General features: G+C 48.4%; 1 protein-coding gene across 1 annotated transcript in view; it reads left to right on the plus strand.

The window, feature by feature from the left end:
• Nucleotides 1-2,502: 2,502 nt before the first annotated feature.
• LOC149325588 (uncharacterized) overlaps nt 2,503-25,906 on the plus strand; it is a 73,428-nt gene continuing 50,024 nt past the window's right edge. The window contains exon 1 of the mRNA XM_089564345.1: nt 2,503-2,635. Within this exon, the coding sequence (XP_089420471.1) occupies nt 2,503-2,635 (133 nt within the window). The remainder of the gene's footprint in view (nt 2,636-25,906) is intronic.

The raw sequence follows: 25,906 nt of genomic DNA on the forward strand, positions 1-25,906 counted from the left end.
GTCCGCTAACACTGTCGTGTCGAATTGGCAGTTTCCGCGCCTCCGAGGGAAGGAATGCCATGCCGTTTCCCAGCCGGTAAGACACGTCATGGAAACCTGTCGTGTCGACTTTAGCACTGTGTTACTGAGGACGGTGTCTCCATGGGAAAGGAATGACACACCGTTTCCCAGTCGAAGGCTGTCGTGTCGACTTCAACACTTTGTTAAGATAGGTGCCTCCGTGGGAAAGGAATTTCACTCGGTTTCTCAGCAGGGTAATGAAGGGCCTTGCACTTCCCCGTAAGAGGTCCGAAATGCGGGACCTCTGTCAATGTCGCAGCGGCCTTTCAAGTAAGAACAAAAGCTTTACCATTCACCGCAGCACTCCGTCCGGCGACCCGAGGGCAGACTCGGCCAACTGACGCCGCCGCCGTTGCTGATGTTTCTGCTGTCCCCAGTCTAGCCGCACCTTTGTTGCAGGACTCAAGTCCTCTTGTAATTCCGGCCCGGCCCGTGCTGGCCGAACTCCAGAGCTCCTCCGCGGCCCGAAAAATCTCGAATCGCTAGCGTTCACGACCGCTGGGCAGGAAGAGATGAGGCTGGAACGAGCTTGAAAGGTTGGTCTCAGGAAACTTCATCCAAGGTCGAACATTAAAAAAAGGAAGGCTTCAGTGAATTGCTCCCCGCGGCAGGACACTGACCCACACGAAAGCTCTCGGAATATGCAAAGATCCTCCAGGCTTCCCACAACGGCCACATAACAGTTTACTAGAATGTGATTTGATTATGGCGCCATTTTGGGCGTACAAAGGGAGAAATATCCCCTTTGAATTCACCAAAGACTGACTGCTCGAACCAAAGTAAAAAAAAAAAGAAACACGGAAGATGATCCGACTAAGTTCTCCCGTTTACAACAATATCCTCAATCCCTCAGCATTTCCGTGCAATTTTCTCTTTTTGTAATACACCGTGAAATGGTAGTGTTGTAAAGGTAGACTCCGTGTAAGCAAGCGACAATTTTGGGGGGGGGAGAAAAATGTCATAAGCATGTTTGAGATGATGGTCTGTCTCAAAAACGAACTTCGCGCCATGCAGGCAACCCTGGTAACCCGAAAACTTCTGTGCCGCCCAAACCAGACACGCGCACTATATTTATTTATTTTTTTGAAGCGCTTTACGCGTGTTCTCTACAGGTCAATTTGTGGTTGACGTACAGAACCGGGTGTTCTCTGTGGTCGTCGCCTGCTTGGCCTGAAACAGCACCCAGTTCTGCATCACTGGCGTCGCACTGGGCTAAAAACTCTCTACCATAGTCAGGGGTCCGAAGCAAGGGTGGAGAGCAAGGTGTGTTGCTGGGCAAGTTGGTTGAGGTACATCTTGTGAAAAACAGCGCTTGCAGACAAAGAGCCTTTGTTTGCAAGCTCTGTTTTTTCACAAAAAAAGGGTCGGGACACGAGCACACCCTTCAGGCTCCTGAAATACTTATCTTTTAGGTCATCCCAGTGTACGTCAGTGGTGTCCCCTTTGGTAAGGTGTCAAACAAGAGATCACCGCTCCGTCTACGCGACTCTAAGCGTAGTTCTACTCGTGCTGCACTCCTGTGAGTGCCCTTATCTCTTGGTAGCATCGGAAATCGATACCTGTCATTTCTAACTCAGTGACACCATAGCCTTGGTCTAAGATAAGGAAAAAACAAACATCCGATGAAACCCCTAATTTTGAGCATAAAACAACGTAGCTCTTCCCTCTACGATTTCATACATAAAAAAAACAGCTACTTCAAATGGCTGACTTCAAATGGGGTGAAAGCTGAATCACCTCCGCCGCGTTAGGGTCGTGCTCTGACAGATTGTACTGCTGTCAACTATAGTGATAAAAGGGTACGGAAAAAAACGATCCCTGACTTTCACTGTCGTTTCCGCGCCACCTAGAGTAATATTCGTTCTGGTCTGGGGTTCGAACCCTTGACCAGCGATTCACCGGAGTAGTCGCTGTACGAATTGAGCTAACTGGGACGGCAAGCTTTTGGTAGAGCGAGAGTGAATTGGTGAATAACTCTAAGTGGGAACAGAGTTGGTCAAGAAGTAATAAGGGAGTAAGTACTCGCTTATTAGCAATGTGCTGAGTACGATGAGCGCTGTTTATGCTGCTGCTGCCAAGTGAGTTGCAATGGAAAGGACAGCTCCTTTGGTACGTTAAGCTTCTTGAAACCAAAACCCTGTTATGTACATGTGTGTATACTATACTTTTCACCTTGAATAAAAGTTGAAAGTAGTGCCTGTGAGTGTTTTTCGCTGTCTGTCTCTGTTGTATTTATTTTTGTAGTATGCGGAAGTGCATGCTCAGCAACGTGTTTCATTGTTCTGTAAATGCATTGGAGCACAGTCTCAGTGGTTGCAAAAGATGTTTGTATTGTCGAAAACCAATGAAAGCACGAATGAATTGTGTGTGTCTGGGAATTCGTTTGTGGCTGTTGAGTGCCCCCAGGAGGAGGGTGTGTGGTGGCACAGAGCATGTCCCCCCATGCAGGGTGGCCGGCAGCAGCTGTGGCAGCGGCTGAGTGACCTGCAGCAGGAGCAGGTGGCCCTGCGTCTGGAGGTGGACTCCCTGCGGGCCGCCCTGGGCAGCCAGCCGGCCGGCCACCAGCCACAGCGAGGTACGCATCGCTAGCACACTGCATTTTTAAATGCCTTAGGCATTTCTTTTGACCTCTGTGCAGAGCGAGGTGTAGTAGGAATCAAACATTGCACATGCTGCTGTCCTGGCATATTTTCTAGTCGCGCATTTTCTCTGTGATGCTATGGGAGAGCTTCATGGGCTGCTCGTGGCTTCACTGAGGGGCATCACTGAGAAGGGAGCCGTGGATCAAGTCCTTTTCTGCGTTGAGGTTGTTTGATTTGTGTGCACTTGTTTTTCGTTGGTCGAGGAGGCACAACAGAAAAAGTCTCGTTTGTCCTCCTCTACCCCAGGGTGGCATGACAATAAATGTTTCCTGTTTTCATCGACACCAGCCCCCCTTTTGCGACAAGCAGACTAGCGAGGATTGGTGAGGGCAATTTTGGCAATTGTGAAGAGTGAGTTCACAAGTTTTAATGATTGCAAATGACGATCCAGTGTAGCTCCGGCCACAGTGTCCTGAAATCAACTGAAATTGCACAAACGATTAGTGGGAAGTGCTGGTCTGACCTGATTTGCCGAGCAATGCTGATATCTGGCCAGCAGGGGCGCCGACATCATTTTAATTATTTCAAACGGTCCCTGAATGCACTTCTGGATATAACAACTTAGAGTAAAATCAGGATTTAAAATCAGCCAATGGCCTGTAGCGCGCCATCGTGGTCCAGCCACAGAAGACGACGACAGTCCATGCACGCACAGACTGGATTGCATGGCTTGCTTAACTGGATGCCAGCAGCATGCTGTCCCGTTCCTGCCTGGCATCCTGCCAAATATATTTGTAGAGACCAGACGTTGACTTGTGTCTGCGATTCATCTCCACAAATTTGGTGACCCGGATGTGATGCGGTGCTGGCAGAGCAAGACCTCGATGGTGAGGAACCAATGTTCAGAGTCCAGTGACCAGAATTCGGGGAGCTCCAGGGCAGAGACCACGGACTCATGAGGTGGCAGCGTGAGAGGCGACGGAGACGGTACAGGAGTGGAGGGATCCATGGCCAGGGCTTACGCGATGGAAGGTAGGCGGGGTCACGAGCTCCGGGCAGTGATAGGCCTAGCGAAGCGGCTGATGCAAGTGCAGGGCAGGAGCAGAGAACAAAGACACGGAGTCCGGAGTCACCAAATTTGTGGAGACGAATCGCAGACACCAGTCGTCGTCTGGTCTCCACAAATATATTCATCTCCACAGGCCCGTAAGAGTAACGGAATGGATTGCGAGGGAAGACAAGCATAGCAGCAGAAAGTTGGATGGGCAGAGGACAGGGTTAATGGGAGAAGTATGGGAGGGGCCTCGTTGGGGAAGTTGGTGGGCATGCCAAGAGCCGGCTGTGTGTTGTTCTCATCTTTGGGCGCTGTGCAAGACAGGTGATGAAGTAAGGTCAGGAGATGTATTTCATGCCATGGTGAATAGCGTGTACTCATTTAGCGCGATGTGCACGAAACAGGCAGCAGAAGAAAGGTGGGCAGCAGATATTCCAATGGGTGCCACGGGAGCAGTGGCCAAGTGGTGAGGTGTCGTGTCCGCCACCCACACCGCCACATGTGCTGGGGCCCAGAAGAGGGCCAGGGACCAGAAGGATGAAATGAGGGGGGGGGGGGGGGGGGGGCACTCATGGCAGGAAGCAGAAGGGCTTCCCAAGGGGCATGGCACTGCTGCTTTCTGTGTGTCTGGCCTGCTCCTGAGCAGAGATGGGGACAGGGGCCACACAGGGTCATGGGGGCTTCCCTTCACTGCCCCGGCGGAAAGAGGGAGCCATCCTGGCGAGGAGGGGGCCGTGATGTGGTTTGAGGCAACTCGTGTGGACAACGTCAGTGTCACCACTTCAGTAGTGTAGTTTGCAGGTGACGTACGCTCCAAGATGCGGTAAGGGCCGCTGTTGTTGGCAGAAAATTTGGAAAGAGGCCCGCACCAGTCATACCTAATTGAAGCATTAGAGTCAGTACAAAGTCGTGCAGCCCGATTTATTACTTCATGTTACGAACGCAGGGCCAGTGTTTCTGGCATAAAATCATCGCTTGACATACCGCCACTGTCTTTTCGCCGTAAAATTTCCCAACTCTGCCTTTTCCACAAGTTATACTACAGTTTTCCTCAATTGCACTGCACACTTCTACTCCCTCCCAATGGAACATCTCGTCGTCTTTTTAACAGCCTGAGCCTACAGCGTTTACATGGTTCCACCAATGCCTTTCAAAAATCCTTCCTGCCATATCCGCCATTGAACTGTGGAATGAGCTGCCTGAGGCAGTTGTAACTGAGCGCGATGCAAATAAATTCAAAACCCTGCTTTTATCTCATCCATTTCGTTAGCGCACTTACAGTGTAATGCCCGACAATTTTCAGTACCACCTCTGCACATGTTACATTTTTGAACCCTTGTCTGCTAATCAGTGTTCCCGTTTTCTTCCTGTATATATAGCGTGACGGCCACAGTGTACCTGTGATTGTTCCCTTTTTCATTTTTCAATGCTCTTTTAACAATTGTTTTTCCTTCTTTACTGTCATATTTCAAATGTTCCTATTGTTTGTGATTTCGTATTTTTGCTCCCCCCTTATGTAATGCCCCACCTAGGGGTCCTTAAGGGAAAATAAATGATGATGATGATGATAAATGATGATGATGATGATGATGACGAGCGCTGACTAGCAACTGATTGTATTTAGTGCGTGTAAATACACGAAACGAGGGAAGAAGGGGAAGCCAACAGCAAAAGCATCATGAATTAACATGTGCCAACTCGTGGCGAGACAGTGATTGTACATGAAGCCCCTGAGCGCGCAGTGACAAGGGCTTCACAGATTTCCCTCATTGCTGCATTTGAGGACTGGGCACTGCTCAAAAAGTGGAACGCAATTTCCGCACAATTTATAGTGGAGCGCTAGCTTGCTTTTGTCAAGATGCGTCGTCACTAGAAGGTATGGTTCCCATTCCGGTCTTGTGCCTGGCATTGCCTTTGCATTCAGTGCAAAAGCAGGTTGCGCAGGGGACGACAGGGATGGCATCAGGTGCAAGCTGGTGCTTATTAGCGATGCCATTGAGAGACTCCTCAGAGTATCATCGCAGGCATCTCCGACCACCAAGCAGTGCTCTTCAACATGGTGTGGCCGCCTGCCCTTGAGTGAAGGAAGCCGTTCCTTGACTTTAACAATACCCTGGACGAAAGTATTTTAGATTTATTGGAGCAAGGCTGCGATCAATCCGTCGGAAGGCATGCGGCTGGTCTCATGAATATCAATGACCTATGAGTGCACTTCAACACTACTATACATGAACGTATCGCAAGATACATGCCGAAGAAATATAGAAAAATGAATCGCACGAGTCCGTGGATTACGCGTGAAGTGATCCAGCCTAAACGTCTCATCAAGCGCCCAGGATCCACACGATTTAGAACAGCCCCTTCACACTGAGCTGGGCGTGAAAATAAAACAATCTAAGTATAACCTTTTTAATGGTAAAATGCACGAGTTTCTCACTACAGGCCCCGCAAAATTTTGGACACACTTAACACAGAAGAAGGATCCAGTTTAGTGAAATTGGTTCGAATCACAGGGAAATTAATGATCCTTATTGCATTGCATCAGCTTTCAATGATTACTTTTCTTCAGTGTTTGCAACGGATAGTAGGTACACCCCTGAATTTCAGTCTCCATGCCTTATCTTGCCAGACTTTCTCATTTCTGCCGAAGGAGTTGTTGCCGCCCTGCTTAATTTAAACGCAAGAAAGTCCAGGTGCCATTCCAAATGCGTTTCTCTCCCGCTACGCAGAATGGCGTGCTCAATACCTTGTGGCCGTTTACAATGTAAGCCTTTTAAATTCGGAAGTTCCAGCTGATTGGGAGGTTGCAAAAATCATCCCCATTCACAAATCCAGCGACAAACTTTGGGTAAATAACTACAGGCCAGTTTCACTAGTATGTTCTTCGGGTAAGATTATGGAGCATTTCATTTTCAAGCACTTGAGTTCTTTTTCAGGAAGTAGCAACTTTTCTAGTAGTCAGCATGGGATTTGGTGTGGCCTGTCCACTGTAACACAACTGATTCACACAACCAATGACTTCTTGGCATGCCTTGATGAGGGTTGGCAAATAGATGCAATATTTCTAGATTTCGCGAAAGCCTTTGATCGTGTTTCGCACCATAAGCTGATGGCAAGACTCCGACCTCCACTGCAGAATCAGCGTCTTGTTCAGTAACTTGACTCCTACCTTTTACGTCCAGATCTCTGGTTCCGGTTCTCCACCAGCTTCAGTTCTCTCGGGAGTCCCCTAGTTCTCCGTGCTTGGTCCATCTCTGTTCCCTGTTTATTTAAATGACTTGAATTTCAATTCCCCAGTGCTCAGGATCATAGTATATACTAAACCTGTCGGGGGTTTCGAGGTGGTGCCTGTCCTGGCAAATGTCTTTAAACACATCCAAGTGTGCACAAATGACAATTACGCGAAAGAAGCATGTTCATAATTACACTAGAGCACTGCACTGAGGCCTGGGCCCGTGACTTCAAGCCCGGGCCCGGCCCAGGCCTGCTAAATAATCGCTCTAGCGAGCCCGGCCCGGCCCGTGAATCCCGGAGTGAAGCCCAGCCCATCTCACAGCAACGCTTGAGATATACTGCTCACTCTGAGCAAGTAGGCCGATAAGGAACTGGCCGGCAAAGGTTCTGAAACCACAGTTTGGCTTGCAGAAAGTTGGTTCTTTTTAACCCAGAAGGAAGTGATTAAGAGTAGTGCTCGCCAGGCCCGTCTTTTGGACAGTGATCTCGTGTAGGCGCGCAAAGATAAACTCGGAAGTTCCGAGAGCCAAATAAAAAGGGCTGCATACGCGCGTAATACACTACTTTGCATTCCCCCATGATTTCAATCAGTTATATTTTGCCGCCCCCAAAGTATAAACATTAAAGCTGCTTAGCAAGCAGTGGGATGATATTTTTTTAGTGAACGCGATCTCACAGGTAGAACTCGTAGCCGAACTGGTCGCCTTTCAGCAGAAACGAAAATCTAAACGGCTTGAGTATTTCACGGTGTGTGTTTTGAAGACTATAAGCGTCTTAAACTGATGTGTCCTTCCCGAATGCATTTCTAATAGTGTATAGGTATGTTTTGGGAGGACGAACGATGAATGGACAATTAAGACCGGTTGAATTATACTCTTGCTCGTGGAGCAAAAGATAACGCGCGAACCACGTGATAATTAACTTACAGGACAAAACACTTGTGATGTCAACCAGGCTGATGAAGCGAGGAGGGATAGATGCGGTTATGAGACGGGATTTACAAACTCTCGAGAGCTTTTATGGCTATTTCATTTACGAGACGTTCCGGTCAGCTGATCAAAAAGAAAACCAAACGCGCTTGAGTTTGTGAATTTTCTCACAGGAGAAAAATATAGCTATAAAATAAAGCTATATTTTGGGGGCTTCAGGGCCCAAGGGGAGTCAGGCTGTGAGAGACATCGAAGCAGAGGGCTCCGGGTCATTTCGACCACCTGGGTTTCTTCAATAAGCAGCGATACCACAAAGTACATGGCTGTCATGCGTGCCGCCGAAACAGAGATGCGGCCGCCGAGGCTGGGAGGAAACCCTGCTTCCTCGGCTCAGTAATCAAGCACCTTGACCACTAAGCCACCGTGGTGTGGAAATAAGGAAATAAATAAGTCAATAATAAATAATGATAACAATAATGAATAAAGCGTAGCTTTTTCCCCGCGCGTACCATAACCCATGGCTCATCCGCGTCGCTGCTCCAATGCCGCAACTGTGCAGTTCTCTGTAATAGTGAACGAATAGTCGGACACCAGCCGTTTCTGTACGGACCCAAGTCCGACTCGAGTCAGCAGCTTTAAGCCTGAGCCCGGCTCGGGCCCGCAACTTCAGGCCCGGGCCCGGCCCAGGCCCGACAAAACAAATCATGTCCCGGCTTTCGGGCCGGCCCGAGCCTGTGCAGTGCATTAGCGATACATGATGCTACAATAGCGCAAAAGGAACACGAGGGACGGAAAGGAAACGACGCAGACAAGCGCTAACTTGCAACTGGCGTTTGCTGAAACTTGCTGAAACACGCAATTTATATAAGTCACTTTGAAAAACACAACAACATAAACACGCAGTCCCTCCTCACAAGCCCAAGTCAGGGGAAAAAAAATGGAACGGTAAGCATCAAGCGCCACTCATCGCTGTGGAAGAATCAGTTAAAAAATATGTTATCAGAAAAGGATGTCAATGCAATGCTGAGGCTTAGAAGCCGATTTCACAGTCTGCCATGGTAACAGAGGGCTTGCTGATACACAGATTCCGACATTTCTTAATATGATATGCCTCCCTTATCTCTCGTACGCGCTGATTGTGAGGTCTGAAAAGTATGAGGGTACTAGAAAAAAACCGGTGCACAATTTTTCTTCTTTTGCTCTTCTTTTTTGCTGCATTCTCGGCAATGGTCAGGAAGATTCCCGTAATGATCTTTCAGGGAATTACGGTGTTCACTCAGCCTAACGTTGAGGCATCGCCCCGTTTGCCCTACATAGACAGCTCTGCAAGACAACGGTAGTTTGTACACTACACCCAAGCTGCAGGGTACAAACGGGATGCGGTGCCTAACGGTGCACCCATGCCTCTTTCGCTTGTCGTCACCACCTTCTTGCCTGTTCCGAATCAGAGAGCACAAACTGCTCAACTTATTTGGCCCGGAAAAAACCACTTGGACGCCACAGTGACTCCCTACCTTCTTCAGCCCATGTGCCATTCTATGCACGTAGGACACCACGCCGACCTTTTGGCGCTCCCGTCTAGCATCTTGGGATTTGTGTCCCCCTTTAGTCCATCGCGCCAGTTTGCCACAAGTCATCAAGATGGGAAACCGTGATTCCTTGAGCCTGTTCGCCTGTGCAGAGACGCTCTTTTGCAAGGAGTGAATGCAATATTTTGTGATGGCTGCCTTAACGCAGGGCGTCGCAATACCATTCTTTTTTGAGTGCCCCGAGGCAACACACCTGGGCCGAATGTCGACACGGGCAAGACGGGATACCCACTTGGCTGCTGCCAATTTTTCAGCAGGCGTAAGGACAGTCTCAAAGCCGAATTTCAGCCCAAGTCTGAGTAGATCTCTGTGCTCGTCTGGGATGTCCCTATCACCTAGGATGATGACGTTCCCTCTTGCATTGCTGTCCTTATTTCATCGTCGTAGTGTTGGAATTCCACAGCAACTCCGTGATGTCGGGTGAAGTTGCGCACCAGTTCCTGAAGATCCTGTCCTTCTTAGTTTGGCCGCATGCGACTCGAACCGTATCCTTGAAGAAACAGGCCGGCAAACAACCACTCACACCTCAAGAGTCGGCATAACCTTCTGCGGGGACCCGCTGATGGCTCCAGAAACAGCCTGAACGTCGGGTGGACACAGTCCGTATCGAAGGTGCCATCCTAGCCTTGCAGGCACACAAAGCAATGAGTGCCAGATCGCAGCAGGGTCAGTGAAGTTAAGGTTATTAAAAGAAAAAGGGCCCAGTGAACTAGAAATAACATTAAGCAATGCCGAAAGTTGGGCAAGTTGGATAACGTTCATGATGTAACAATAGCGCAAAAGGAACACGAGGGACGGATAGGAAACGACGCAGACAAGCGCTAACTCGCAACTGGGATTTATTGCTGACACGCGCAATTTATACAAGTCACTTTGAAAACACAAAAACATAAACAAGCAGCCCCTCCTCAGAAGTAACAAGTGAAGGCAGGTTATTTGGTGGTTGACAAAACTGCCCTCTTTATCAGAGATCATTAAGATCATTTATCAGAGATCTTTATCAGAGATCATTCTGCTTAAGGTACTTGACAGTCTTTTTTACATGAAGTTTTTGTTTCTGTTGCGAGCGTTCTCTTGCTGCGTTCCCTTGAGTTCCCTTGCTGCGTCGTTTTGCGCGGTTGCATCAGGGGTGGAAGTGCTGCGCCAATTGCGCCATGCTGTGCCAATTTAATCTCCTGCGCCAAGCTGCGCCTAAACGGCAATTTATGCCCATTGCAAGTATACAGAGCCAAATTTAGCGGAGTGTTATTGTCGGCTGGGCAACACTGGGCGCTCGCTATGAAACGGACGCAACCGCATTCACATCGACAGTTTCGTTAGCTTGTGCTTGTCGGCGCGGCTGTCACAAATGGCTTGTGCAAGTATGAGCAAAAATAAGTACTTTTAACTATTATCTGGTAGTATAACTTCATCGCGGCCGGTATTGTGAACTTACCTCAATAGCAAGCTGTATTTATTGTGCAAAAAACGAGATACCAGGTTCACTCGCATATTTTGTGCACTTTTTCAGTAATTAAGGGCTCGAAAAAGAGATGCGGAGATTTCGCGAACACGTCCTTTAAAAAACTTCATGAACGTCATAATGCGTGTAACCAGCCGGAGGGACGACGCTTGCCGGCGTTCTGGGCCAGCCGAGTGGGACGCGCGCCGGCGTTCTGGGCGAGCCGAGCGGGACGCGTGCCGGCGTTCTGGGCAAGCCGAGCGGGACGCGCGCCGGCGTTCTGGGCGAGCCGAGCGGGACGCGTGCCGGCGTTCGGGGCGAGCCGAGCGGGACGCTGTAATCAGCCGGAGGGACGACGCTTACAGCAGCATGGTCAGTGCAAGAATGAACCACTGTTTATTGAAGGCACAGCTTTTATAGGCACGAGCAAGAGCGCTGTACCTACTGCGCATTACTGTTGCGCATCGGCGCGATGCAATCACTGATGCGCGGCACTGATACGAACACGACACGTGTCCGTTACATCCTCCCTCGGGAAAGAACAAAATGAGACACTTCAATATAACAGTCACAGTTAGGGCACTTGATTAAAGTGTTCGTCATAGCGTAGCCTCTGTGGGGGCCGGGAGGTCCGAGTTGATCTTCTCACGGTGGGCGACGATGGGATGCTCGACGGAGAATTGTATCCACTTGCTGGTCGAGAAGATTCCTCACCGTTTGTAGCAGAGGCCACTCTAGAGGATTGTGCACCTGATTCAGCTGGTGTCGTAGGTTGCTGTGTACGGGGCTGAGAACCCGAACAAGTGTCGTCGTCGCTTTCACTGGTGTACTGCTCCGCCGTCCTAAGCAGATGCCGGCAGTTCCGCCGCAGCATACGTTGATGTTTGGTTTGTACCAAGTAGGATCTTGGAGCGCTTTCAGCAACGACCTTCGCTTTACGCGACCAACCAGCAGCATCCTGAAGTCGCACCGTTGAGCCTCTGTGTAGTGCTGCCAAAGGCTGTCCAGCCCTGGCTTGGTGGCGTTTCCTTACTGTAGTACGAGTCACCCTGCCGAAGTCGGGAAGGTTAGAACGAAGTCGCCTTCGCTGAAGAAGCTCACCCGGAGAATGCCCATCTTCCAGCGGTGTAGAGCGATATGCAAGAAGACCAAGCCAGAAGTCCTCCCGGGCGTCGAGGGTCTTTTTCAGGATCCTCTTCACGATCTGCACTCCTTTTTCCGCCAAGCCGTTCGACTGCGGATAACGGGGGCTCGATGTTATATGATGAAAGTCATATGCTCTGGCAAACGTGGCAAATTCATGGCTCGAGAACTGGGGTCCGTTATCCGTGCATACTTCCACTGGTATACCATACCGGGCGAACATGGCGCTAAGGGCTGCGATCGTGGTTTCCGCAGTTGTGTTGTCGAGCGTGGCGACCTCGGGAAAATTTGAAAATGCATCATACGCAACCACGTACGACTTGCCCGCATAGGAAAAGATATCTACTCCAACCCTGTACCAAGCACATTTTGGAACGGGTCGCATTAGCAAGGGTTCTTCTGGCTGCCTGTACGCGTATTTTCTGCACGTTGCACAGCTTTCCACACGGGCAGTGATGTCGCCATTCAGACCAGGCCAAAAAATAAGTTTCCGAGCCCTCTCCTTACATTTTTGCATCCCAAGGTGGCCCGCATGAATTCTTTCCAACATGATTCGTCGCATACTTTTCGGTATGACGACTTTAGTGCCTTTCAGCACTACTCCATTAACGACAGAGAGTTCGTGCGAAAATGGCTTGAGTTCACCTGTCACTGGCTGCCCGTCCACCAAGCATGCTATCACAGTCTGGAGGTAGCAGTCCCGTGCAGTTTCCAGCTGTAGCGACCGCAGCGTTTCGGAGGTGACCATGTAGCCCAAGGACTGGACGGCGTGAACCTCAACGTCGTGTGTTGTGCCACCTTTTTCTTCGACCTGATCCTTTGTTGACCGTGACAACATGTCAGCGAGAACGAGATGTTTTCCTGGAATGTACTGCAAGACAAAGTCGTACTTTAGCAAACGCAAAAAGAATCGTTGCACTCGTGGTGGCATGTCAGCAATTTCTTTCCGTGCTATCGCTACCAGCGGTTTGTGGTCCGTTTCGAAAAGCACGTTTCTACCGTACACGAACTCGTGAAACCTTTCGCAGCCAAAACATATCCCAAGTGCTTCCTTCTCAATTTGGGCATAATTCTTCTCGGCTTGCGTTAAAACACGAGATGCGTATGCTACGGGCCTCCACTCACCACTGTAGTCTTGCAGTAATGCTGCACCAACGCCGTCTTTTGATGCGTCACAGGTAATCTTGGATTTTCGTTGCGGATCAAAGATTGCAAGAAGGGGGGCGGTGGTCAGGATTTGTGTTAGTTTTTTCCACTCCTGCGCATGGTTATCTGTCCATTGGAATTCTGAGCGCGTCTTGATAAGCTCACGTAGAAGCGTTGTTCGCTCGGACAGTCGTGGGACAAATTTACCAAAGTAATTAAGTACACCCAGCATTCGCTGAACGTCACTCTTGGACGTTGGTGTTGGTATATTCACCAAGTTTTTGATCAGCTTGGGGTCAGGCGATATGCCCGTTCGGCCTATGATATCGCCAAGGAATCTGACTTCTTTCACCCTAAACTTGCACTTCTGGATGTTGAAAGTCAAGCCGGCTTTCTCGGCGGCTTTTAGCGCTGCTATCAACCGCTCATCGTGTTCTTGTCTACTGGAACCCCATACTAAAATATCGTCAATATATACCAGTACGCCGGGTAGGCCATCAAAGACTTGGCTCATACTCTGTTGAAATACCTCTGGTGCGGAAGAAATGCCAAAGGGCAGCCGGAGAAAACGGTATCTCCCGAACGGCGAAGAAAAAGTGCAGATCCTCGAAGTCCGCTCATCAAGCGGTATCTGATGATAGCCCGAATTTGCATCAAGGCAGCTGAAGTACTGGGCATTTGTTAAACGGGCTTCCAAATCTTCTCGCCTAGGAAGCGGGAAATGCTGCCTCTTTATGTACTTGTTTATAGCCCTGGGATCCATACACACCCTTAGCGTGCCATCTTTCTTCTTTGCCAAAACTAGGGGGCTGACCCAGTCGGTAGGTTCGTTCACCCTCACAATGATGCCAGCACGTACCATTCGGTCAAGTTCTTTTTTAAGGGGTTCTTCTAGCGCCACCGGAACTCGTCGCGCTGGTTGCACTACTGGTATCGCTTCAGGTGACAAGACCATACTGTACGCCTGCTGCAAACACCCGAGGCCCTGGAATATGTGCCCGAAATTTTTCAGAAGGTCATCAGTTGCGGTCTTGTCTACGGCACATACCCTACGCTGGACTAGCCCCAGAGTTTCACTCGCTTCTAGCCCAAGTATGGCTTGACGCCCATTTTTCACCACAAAGAACTTCACTGTGGCAGAAGTGTTCCCAAGACGGACTTCAAGCGTACACGTTCCAAAACACGTTATGATGCCTCCGTTATACGCCCGCAGGATCGAATTAGTCGGCTTCAGTTCTTCTGCTCCCCGCAGTTTTTGGTAAATCGACATAGGAAACAAGCTTGCTTGCGATCCGGTGTCCACTTTAAAACGGATCGCACAGTTACGAACTTGAGCCTTGACCATCCAATCCCTCTCGCGCTTCGCCGTGGTGACTTCTAGGATGTCAAAGTCCGCGTCTTGCTGTTCTCGCACTTCACTGACCCCGGCTGACGCGCAGCAACTTGCGAAATGGTTCAGCTTGTGACACAAACGACACTTCTTTCCAAAAGCTGGGCATTGCTTAGGTTTGTGCCAGCGGTTGCACTTACGACAACGAAACTGTTTTTTTGCTTCTTTCCCCTCTTTCGAGGGAGCCGCGCGCCTCGAAATCGCGTCGACACTGTCGTCCCCTCTGTGCCAAACTTCATTCCGCTGTGCTAGCGTCTCTGCTGCTCTGCACATTTCCTCTGCTTTTTTCAACGTCAGCTGGTTGTCCCGCAGCATCTTCTCACGTAGTCGAGGATTACACGTGCCAAATACAATCTGGTCCCTTATCATCGATTCTTGCAGCGTGCCAGAGCCATTGCGGCTGACTGGTAACGTAACAGAAAACTGGAAGCGTTTTAAGCAGAAATTCGAGTTATTTCTGCAGGCGACGGAGACTAAGGACCAGCCCAGATCGGATGCATCCAAGGCGGCACTCCTGTTGAGCATCGCTGGCGACGACGCTTTGGACGTCTTCAACAACTTCCAGTTTGGCGACAATGAAGACAAGACGAACTACAGCACCTTGGTGAGCAAGTTTGATGCTTATTGTGCCGAAGTTAGCAATGAAGTACATGAAAGATACGTATTCCGTTCAAGGAAGCAAGCGGAGGGAGAACCTTTTGAAAAATTTGTTCGTGACTTGAAAAAGCAAGCGGCACAGTGCAACTTTGGCACGCTGCAAGAATCGATGATAAGGCACTAGAACGCCGGCAAGCGTCGTCCCTCCGGCTGGTTACACACTTCTGACACCATGTAACCAGCCGGAGGGACGACGCTTGCCGGCGTTCTGGGCCAGCCGAGCGGGACGCGTGCCGGCGTTCTGGGCCAGCCGAGCGGGACGCGCGCCGGCGTTCTGGGCGAGCCGAGCGGGACGCGCGCCGGCGTTCTGGGCGAGCCGAGCGGGACGCGTGCCGGCGTTCTGGGCAAGCCGAGCGGGACGCGCGCCGGCGTTCTGGGCGAGCCGAGCGGGACGCGTGCCGGCGTTCTGGGCGAGCCGAGCGGGACGCTGTAATCAGCCGGAGGGACGACGCTTACAGCAGCATGGTCAGTGCAAGAATGAACCACTGTTTATTGAAGGCACAGCTTTTATAGGCACGAGCAAGAGCGCTGTACCTACTGCGCATTACTGTTGCGCATCGGCGCGATGCAATCACTGATGCGCGGCACTGATACGAACACGACACGTGTCCGTTACAATGCGCATATATGTCCTACATTGTTGCGCATACGTCGACTCCCATTCGCACCTCTCGCTGGTCAAAAAAAAAAAAAATTCCATATACAGGTCGACGCAACCCCCGTCACCACGCGATGGTATGACGCCGCGTGCTCAGCTCTAAGCAATAAACGCGCAGCGATACAACCGCAGAGCCAGTGAAGATAAACGGCGCTAAAACGGCGTCTTCGCGATAGGCCCGGCTGACTAGCTGCAAACCGAACCGCTAGCGGCAAACCGAACCGCCAGTGGTTCGGTTGTTTAGAATTTTGGACACCTTGTCCTGGAAAGCAACCGCCGGCGCGAGTGGGCCGGGTAAACGGCGCGCGAACATAATTTCGTTTACCGGAGCTAATTTAACAAACGAATTACGAACTCCTTACACGTGGAGCTGCGAGGGAATGGGCAGCGGCTTTCTACCCGTCGTGCTCGCACCTCGCACGCAGCATTTATGAAATTGCTTTGACTTGGCCTGGCCAGTTACGTGGTTACGTCTTCACAGTGGTGCGGCCGGCGTCGCCTCGCTGCTCGCACCGTTCACAGCCATACACGGCAACGCGTTCGCGCCGTTCTTCCACAGCCTGCCTTGCGTGCACCCGTGTGTACGCTGGTGCATTTTTTTTTCATATATGTTTGGGCAATAAATTGTGGGTGCGCAATTAAGCGAGGGCGTAGGTTATGCCAGTAAATAGGGTAAGTTAGCCCCCTCGTTGGTTTAGCTGCGCAATTTTCCTAATTTTAAAATCCATCGGTTGGCGTGTATTGATTCATTTTGTTTTTGGTTCTGACATAGTATATTCGAGATTCTGCTGCACTGTTTTGACGGTTTGGTTGTGGCTATTAAAAAGTTATGCAGAACTGAAAGGCTTTAAAGTTTACTAAGCAAGTCCTGTGGCTCGAATTCTCGGCGCATTGTTCTGTGACAGAATCAGGCGAACAGCGCAGGTCTTTTTTCCTTATAGCTCTCACTGGCATGATACAATTAAGTGGATTGAGTGGCACAAATTTTGGTATCAAACCTATTTCTACACTTGTTTCTGTGGTGAGCTAGCTGACACTTGTTGCTGGTTTTGTTTTTAAGGTTTAACGGCAATATCTTTGTATTCTATATGGCAGTAGCTAGTTCTAGTCCACTTTGCGTCTAGTCATTATATCTACTGCAAGCCAATTGCCATCTGTGATCCATTTTTCACTTGTTTTCTCTGATACATCTAGTAGTAAACCAGTCTGAAACAGTTTACCGTAATTGTCTCGGCTAATGCTTTACCACTAGCGTCATAGTCACATATGTGGTGTTTTTGGAGTGAAGTGCTCTGGGTTTGTTTAATACAAATAAAACTATCCCCATTATGTTGTTTTTTTCTGAACTGAAGTTAATAATAGCTAATGTACTGCAACTACTGTTCGTAATAGCTGCCACATGTCTTTTTTTTATGAACCCTAGCAAATATCTTCAGACGAATTGCTGTCCTTTTAATTAATTCTGGCCTGTGGGATCCGTGATAAATGTCTATGCAGTTTTTGGACTAGTTGCAAAGAAAATTGCTCTCAGTTGCATTTAAATGTCGCCAGTCTGCTCCAAAAGTGCTCCGAAATAGCCTAAAAATTGCTCCAAACCTGCTCCAAAATAAGAATTTTGCTGCTCCAAAGCTGCTCCAAAATAAGACTTTTGCTGCTCCCGTGCCTGCTCCAAAAAACTGGAGCCTGCTTCCACCCCTGAATATGCACTCCATTGACTCCTCAGAAGCCCAAATCAGAGGGAAAAAAAAGGAATGGTAAGGATTTGTACCCTGCAGCTTGGGTGTAGTGTACAAACTACCGTTGTCTTGCAGAGCTGTCTATGTAGGGCAAACGGGGCGATGCCTCAACGTTAGGCTGAGTGAACACCGTAATTCCCTGAAAGATCATTACGGGAATCTTCCTGAGCATTGCCGAGAATGCAGCAAAAAAGAAGAGCAAAAGAAGAAAAATTGTGCACCGGTTTTTTTCTAGTACCCTCATACTTTTCAGACCTCACAATCAGCGCGTACACGAGGTAAGGGAGGCATATCATATTAGGAAATGTCGGAATCCGTGTATCAGCGAGCCCTCTGTTACCATGGCAGACCGTGAAATCGGCTTCTTAGCCTCAGCATTGCATTGACATCCTTTTCTGATAACGTATTTTTTAACTGATTCTTCCACAGTGATGAGTGGCGCTTGATGCTTACCGTTCCATTTTTTTTTTCCCTCTAACTTGGGCTTCTGAGGAGGGGCTGCGTGTTTGTGTTTATGTCGCAGGTGTTTTTCATCAGTAAGCGTAGGGATGATTGTGCAAGTGACCTTTATCAACCTGTATCAAAAAGAAGGCAGATATCTGAACTGCCCATGGTCCTAGATATGAGGAATCGAAGACATATAAGATGTGTTTCCTTTAATATGAGTTCAGTGGTGAGTCTGCACTTCTTGTGTGTGCAGTATACTGTGAAGATATGTCTGTCCCACTCGCCCAACAACCCACTCTTTTAAACTTACCAGTTGTTAGTAGCGTTCGTGTTTGCGCTGTCTTCCTCCTTTAGTCTTTTTTGTGCTACTTTTTTTATTCCAGTATGTGTCACCAACTAGCCCAGCATTAAGTTTTATTGAACCATATGGCTAGGGGTAGTTTATTTAGGGACAGGGGACAAATGCAGGCAAGAAAACAAGGATCAAGTTAAGTGTTTCAAGGACGATATTTTTCCGTACCAGCATTTTTCCGTAAAATTTTTTCTCCTACAAAGGAGCCTCAATCGTGAAATGCAAAACCAAAACCATAATGCATCAAAAATATAAATGACAGGATGCGTGCCCGACGGCCGGCAGGAATTAATCGCGCACATTAAAACAGGTTGCTAGGTCAATTTACTGGCAGACGTCATGTGATTAAAGGGGCTGTGGAACAAATTAAAAGTCACTTGTATATGTTTTCAGTGCTTAGAAATGATGCTAAGAAGGATTCACACCAAGTATGAGTCTTCAGAACGGAGCCGGCAATTTACTATGAATTTTTAAAAACCGTGTTTTTTAAAATTCATTGGGCGGATTGATGTCTTCGTAGTGACCGACTTTGAAACTAAAATCGGGAAAACTGACGTCACTAGTGCCGTGACGTCGGCAGGCCACCATACGCTGTCATTCGCTGGGGCCACGGCAGCCACGGGCACGCTTCCGGTAAATCGTCAGCTCGTCCCCTTGGGCAAGCGTGAGCCAGCTAGGCATTGCCTTCGCGCATATGGTTTCAATTTACCCCTGCCGCCTCTTTCTGTCGGGAGCCACTCGCAGTGCCTTTGTCGCAGTGACAAGCGAAGAAATCCCGCCGCAATCCAGGAAGAGACCGGGGAAACACTGCCCACGCTGCTGCTGGGTGCGATAACCGGCGGTCGCAAGCCGAGTGAATGACGTATTCATGGGCGGGGCCCAGTCCCAGAGCTGTTTTTTTTTTTCTGGTGCCCCGCGTGTACAAGTTGAGGGGGGAGAAAAGGAGTGTAATTTTTAATCGAAGTCTATGACTGTGTTGTTGTTGATGCTAGCTCAAAAATTCTTGTGACGTGTGGTGGAATGCCTATCTCTCGTCGGCCTTGCGTACCCTCAATTGATTTATTGCATAGCTCCTTTAAGTTAGCATCCGGATCCTCCAAAGATCTAGCGCTCGACTGACCGATGGTTTGGAGCCGTGCGGCACACCGGGCGTGTGACCTGCGGCCGTCAGCGTGAGGTGGCGCTTGCCTGGACTGTTTTCTGGCACGCTTCACCATCGAAGGCCGTGAAGAAGTCAATTACACGTTCATATTAACCTCAGGTTATTGTGTGATAGTGAGCTCGTAACGTTAGGCCTTTTATAATAAACCGTGATTAGATTCATAGCACTTCTGATGCAGCTTCGATGTGAAGCACGCTAGGCCTAATGATACTGGGTAAACGGCGCACTACTGTGGCGCCTGAGCCTGGCGGGTGGCACAACACCACAAAGAGAGAGAGAGAGAAATAACCTTTGTGCGCACCCGTTAAATATGATGGGGGAGAAGGCTTCAGCCTAAACACCCGTTCGTTCCTCTAACCATTGGCCGGAATCCCTCGGGGTGGTCAGAGTGAGACCGATGATTTGCGTTGCTGTCCTGCTCTGTGGTTGAGGTTTCCCAAGATTTCTATCCGGGTCGTTATAGGAAGGGCAGGACCAGACCATGTGGACTAGATCGTCAATACAAGTGCAATGCGTACATCTAGGATTACAGGGATGCCATTTACTGTACAGAGGAGGGTTTCGAAACACCCTCCTCATGATTTCCTCTTTTGTCTTATGACCAGGCTTATAACAAGAAATGATCTTGTGGAATGTCCTAATTTGAGTGATTGCATGCGCCTTCTCGTTACCCCGCAGGCACTGATGAGCTGGGGACCAGGTCTGTGAGATTTACTCTGCTGGTATTTGCCCTTCTCTCAGAATTTTGGCGGCTCCAGCAGAGATTCTGTCCATATCATAATTCTTAATTGCTGCCTTGTATCATTTTGTGTTATGAATAGAGCAATGGTAACTTCTGCATCAGTTGCAGTTGTGTTCTTCTTAACTGTGCAGCATGAATGAGACCGGGTCTCCACTCTCACGAACCACTACCGCTGTGTGTGCTGCCTTGCTATCATATTCAGCAGCGTCTGTGTGGAGCACATCGGATCTACCTTCAAATTTGACCTGTAGGGCCTATCTTTGCGTCTGCTTTCGTGAAATACCGATGCACATTCTTTGGCAGCGATGGAATTCTGAGTCTATCTCTAGTTGCTCTAGGTGCGTTATCTGTCCGTATTGAACACTCCGAGGGTTTTTGACCCCAGGCGCTCTCTTCCAGTTGTGCTTCTTGAAAGTGTGTGATGCTGTGACACCGTGGCGGCTTCATTCAGAGTGTCGGAGATACTGAAGAAGCTTTAGTGTCGAAGTGTTTGGAGGAAGACCCAGTGCAGTTTTGATCCCTTCTCTGATGACGATGCAAAGAAATGTTCTGCTAGCGCATAGTCTTTTCTGGGGCGAACGCCATGCATACAGGACGCGTTAGCAGCTCTGCAGCACGGCCTGCTCATGATTCCAGGCGGAGTGAGGCGACATATTGTCGCAGGCAGTTGTGGTCCACTAGCTGCCAGCGTAGCGTACCAGGTGGCCAAAATTATGCACACATGAAGAGCAATCCTTTTGGCTGACTTATTTTTATTTTTTCCCCCCGAAATACCGAAATACCGAAATCTTGCCTTCGCATTACATGCCCTGCCCAAGCCCACTTCTTCCTCTTCATTTCAACTAGGATGTCAATAACCTGCGTTTGTTCCCTCACCCACTCCGCCCTCTTCCGATCTCTTAACGTTACACCTATCATTTTCCTTTCCATACCTCGCTGCGTTGTTCTTAACTTCAGCTGAACCCTCTTTGTTAGCCTCCACGTTTCTGCCTCATAGGTGAGTGCCGGTAAGATACAGCTGTTATATACTTTTCTTTTCAGGGATACTGGTAAGCTACCATTCATGACCTGAGAGAACCCGCCATATGAGCTCCACCCTATTCTTATTCTTCTAGTTATTTCCCTCTCATGATCCGGATCTGCGGTCACTACCTGCCCTAAGTAGACATATTCTCTTACTACTTCCAGCACCTCGCTACCAATTGCGAACTGCTGTTCCCTTGCTAGGCTGTTGAACATTACTTTGGTTTTCTGCATGTTAATTCTTAGCCCCACCGTTCTACTCTGCCTGTCTAGCTGATTGATCATGCTTTGCAGTTCTTGTCCTGAGTGGCTTAGCAAGGCAATGTCATCAGCGAATCGCAAATTACTCAGGTATTCGTCAATAACTCTTATCCCCAGCTGTTCCCATTCCAGTCCCCGGAATACCTCCTGTAAACAGGCAGTGAAGAGCATTGGCGAGATCGTGTCTCCCTGCCTGACACCTTTCCGTATTTGAATTTTATTGCTGGCTTTATGGAGAACTATAGTAGCTGTGCAATCGTTATAAATATCTTCCAATATTTTCACATAGCACTCTTTCCACACCCTGATTCCGCAATGCCTGCATGACAGCTGAGGTTTCCACTTAGTCAAATGCTTTCTCGTAATCAATGAAGGCTATATATAGGGGTTGGTTATATTCTGCGCATTTCTCTATCACCTGACTGATAGTGTGAATGTGATCTATTGTCGAGTATCCTTTACGAAAGCCTGCCTGATCATTTGGTTGACTAAAGTCCAAGGTTGTCCTGACTCTATTAGCAATTACCTTAGTAAATACCTTGTAGGCAACGGACAATAAGCTGATCGGTCTGTAATTCTTCAAGTCCTTGACGTCTCCTTTCTTATGAATTCAGATAATGTTAGCGTTCTTCCAAGCTTCTGGTACTCTCGAGGTCACAAGGCATTGCAGAAGAATGGCCTGAGGGGCGAGTTGGTGCATGATGAAATGAACGGCGGCGCAACAAGAAGAACACAACAAGAGAGGGGACACCACATGCGCACACTACCAACTGTTTTATTGCATGGAAAAGAGGCATATTTAAACATACAGCTCAGGCATGACACTAATCGCATTATCGCTCAGAACCCAACACGTGGAAAAGAAACAGCAACATCAGGATAAAAGACAAAAACCCTTAACCTGTGCAGAAATAACTAAAAGATTTTGATAACAGAACTTTGAGCAGGCCATCTCGTAGCAAAAGCAGAGTCAAACAATCGTAGCAAAGGCAGAGTCAAACAAGAGAAGCAAAGGCAGAGCCAGTGCTTAATGGAATAAGGATTCTCGGCAGGAGTCGCGATCAGGTGGCACGCGAAATTTTTGAGGCCTTTATGATCAATAAGAAGGGAAGCACTTGTGTTAGCGACTCCTCAGTATCCCTCCGTAGAAATGAAGTGTCCTTTCTTGACAGTTTTTTGTAACGCCATGTGCTGTGCATCTTTTCAGCCCTGCATTTCTAGCGGCCGTCTGTTGTTTGTTTTAGGCGCGTTGTTAACTTTGTTACTGTTTTTTGCTTTCCGTTTTGTTGTTTCTCGGGTTCTGACTGCTTTTGCTTAATACGTTTGACTCTGCCTTTGCTACGATTGTATTTTTTTTACTGCTTTTGCTTCTCTTGTTTGACTCTGCCTTTGCTACGATTGTTTGACTCTGCTTTTGCTACGAGATGGCCTGCTCAAAGTTCTGTTATCAAAATCTTTTAGTTTTTTGTGCACAGGTTAAGGGTTTTTGTCTTTTATCCTGATGTTGCTGTTTCTTTTCCACGTGTTGGGTTCTGAGCGATAATGCGATTAGTGTCATGCCTGAGCTGTATGTTTAAATATGCCTCCTTTCCATGCAATAAAACAGTTGGTAGTGTGCGCATGTGGTGTCCCCTCTCTTGTTGTGTCCTTGTTGCGCCGCCGTTCATTTCACAAGGCATTGCGTATGCACGGCGGCTAGTTTTTGTAGCACAATCCCTCCTCTGTCCTTCAACAAATCTGCTGTTACCTGATCCCCACCAGCTGCTTTCCCTCTTTGCATTGCTCCTAAGGCTTTCTTTACTTCCTCCTTCGTTACTGGCGGGATGTCCCATTGCTGTGCTCGACTGCCTCCCTCAGTAACTTGATGATTACATTCGCTACTGTATAGATGTGTGTAGAACTCTTCGGCTAATTCAACTATCTTATAAAATATTGCTGATGACATTGCCCTGTTTGTCTTTTAGCGCATACATCTGGTTTTTACCTATCGCTACAAAAATGAAACAAGTGAAAGGAGTAAACCGCTGGAGAGGAAAGAGGAAGCCACGAAGCTGGTGGAATATGGAACTTAAGGAGGCCATCGAACAACGACGGGTGGCTTCAAGGGAACACAGAGAAGCAAAGAGGGCGCAGTTATCTGAAGAGGAAATGGGCGAAAAAATGGAATCTTGTTGACAAAAGAAACAGCAAGTTCAGGTCCTAGTCTAGGCTAAAATAAAGCATTCCAGTGGTCACTGGATGGCTGAAGTTCACAGTGCAACTAAAGGAGGTCCAAGAAAATTGTGGAACCGTATAAGCTGGCTGGGTAAAAAGAATCCAAGAAAGGAGGAACGGATTCAAGATGCTGAGGGAAGATGTTTAGAGGAAGACAACGCTGTGAACTACATTACATCAGTTATAGCTGAGTCATTTAGGAGCTATGATAGGGTAACCTCCCCTAATGAGGGAGCAGCACAGGACAGCACAATAGAGAACAGCTTAGAAGTGACTAGGCAGGACTGAACAGCGCACACAGGACGAGGACACAGAAAAGAAGCGACAAGACACGAGCGCTGTGTCTTGTCGATGCATTATCAGTTTTTGCAGAAGGGCCTTGGGGCACTGACAGTCGAGGACCCTTTCGTTGTGTCACACTCGTCTGCTCTTGTGGAATATTTGGCATGCCACAACCCTGTAGGGCCTTCAGTGTAGATGTTCCTGTAGTATTCGCTTCCGCATGACCATCTCTTGGCATGTGTTCGCAAATGTATAACAGATGACAATGATGGGCAAAACTTCATCCACATTGTTGGCATATCTGTGGAATCTTTCCTGGAACTGTTGTCCATATACTTGCAGTCCACATTTTTTCAGTTTGAAGGAAAATTGTATTTACAGAAAACTGGCGTGTGCATTGGGTCAAGTTTGGCACCAGCTTTGAGTGAAATTTATCTGTTGACAAGGGCGTCAATAACAACATACCCGCCATTGTAAAAAAAGTAATCAGGTACATCGAAGATTACCTTCTTTTCGTAAGAACGCTTGACCTCTCGAAATGCGTCGAAGGCATTCTGGAGATATTTCACGAATGTGGAAAAGGCTTAAATTTCGCTTTCGAAACCCCGTCTGGGGATATGCTTCTGTTTCTTGATTTAAGGTTGAATTTAGTGAAAAACCATGTTTGTTGGTTGTATGCACCAAAATCGAAGAAGCCTGTGCTCAGTTTCAAATGCGGCCATTCCAAGTTAGTTAAGTGCGGCATAGCCGTTTCATGCATAGGTTCGGCAGTCTTCAAATCCTGCGAGCATGCCATTAAGAGTAGCTTTAATGAGCAGGTGCACAAATTGAGGTCAGCAGGCTTCCCTGACGATGTGATCTTGCTCGCATGCAGTAAGGTCCTGCAGAAAGTTAAGGCAGTTCTACTAGACGACAGGCATCTGAAACAACCTGTCAAAAAGAAGAAGCAAAATGTCGCAGTCATACCGTATGTCCATAGTATGTCGCATCGCCTACAAGTTTGACATAGGTACGGAGCAGAAGTTACACTTTCTGCACCCATTAAGCTAGGCAGCATTTGTCCTAAAGTAAACGGGAAAATAGATGTCTAGAAAAGCTGTGCAGAGAATGGCAAATGCCAGGTGGAACACGAAGTATCCTTTCTTCCGCGTGCAAAAGGGGTTGCGTACAGAGTTCCATTCACACGTGGCAAGAACTGTATCGGTCAAATAGGAAGGTGAACGTGAAAACTCCTTGGGAACAGCGTCCTCCTCGAACCTAGCACTACACCATCAGGAATGCAGCCACAAGCCCCCTTTGCACCTTCCTGGCATGCCTTCGTTCAGTGAGCTTTGTACAAGCACAGAGAAAAATTGACCAGGGAATTGAGAGAAGCCTGCCTCATTGCATAAGCACCCCTTCGGTCATCATTCAACCCCGCGAAATTGCATATTTTTTAAACAAAGCTGCCTGATGACAGGGATCCTATCAGCGAACCATGCGCACCTGGTTGTCGGAATGTTATTTTGTGCATATACATGTTACTCCAATTAACCGTTGAGTTGGTGGTCAGCACTCGTGTCTGGTCGCTTCTTCTCTGTGTCCTCGTCCTGTGTGCGCTGTTCAGTCCTGCCATGCACCAACTAGCTCCCCTCTCCGTGCTTTGACTGACTAGGCTGAAGCAAATATGCCTAAATCGACATCCGCAGGGATAGGCGAAATTCCAATCAAGCTGATTAATGAACTTGGCCCAAGATAAAAGCATTGGAGAGAGTCGTAACAAAGAGCACAACTGGAGACAAAGTAGACAGAGTAAAAAGAATTT

Source organism: Amblyomma mixtum, chromosome 10 (genome assembly GCF_055824585.1).
Source record: "Amblyomma mixtum isolate Tamu chromosome 10, ASM5582458v1, whole genome shotgun sequence".
NCBI classification, from domain to species: Eukaryota; Metazoa; Arthropoda; class Arachnida; order Ixodida; family Ixodidae; genus Amblyomma; species Amblyomma mixtum.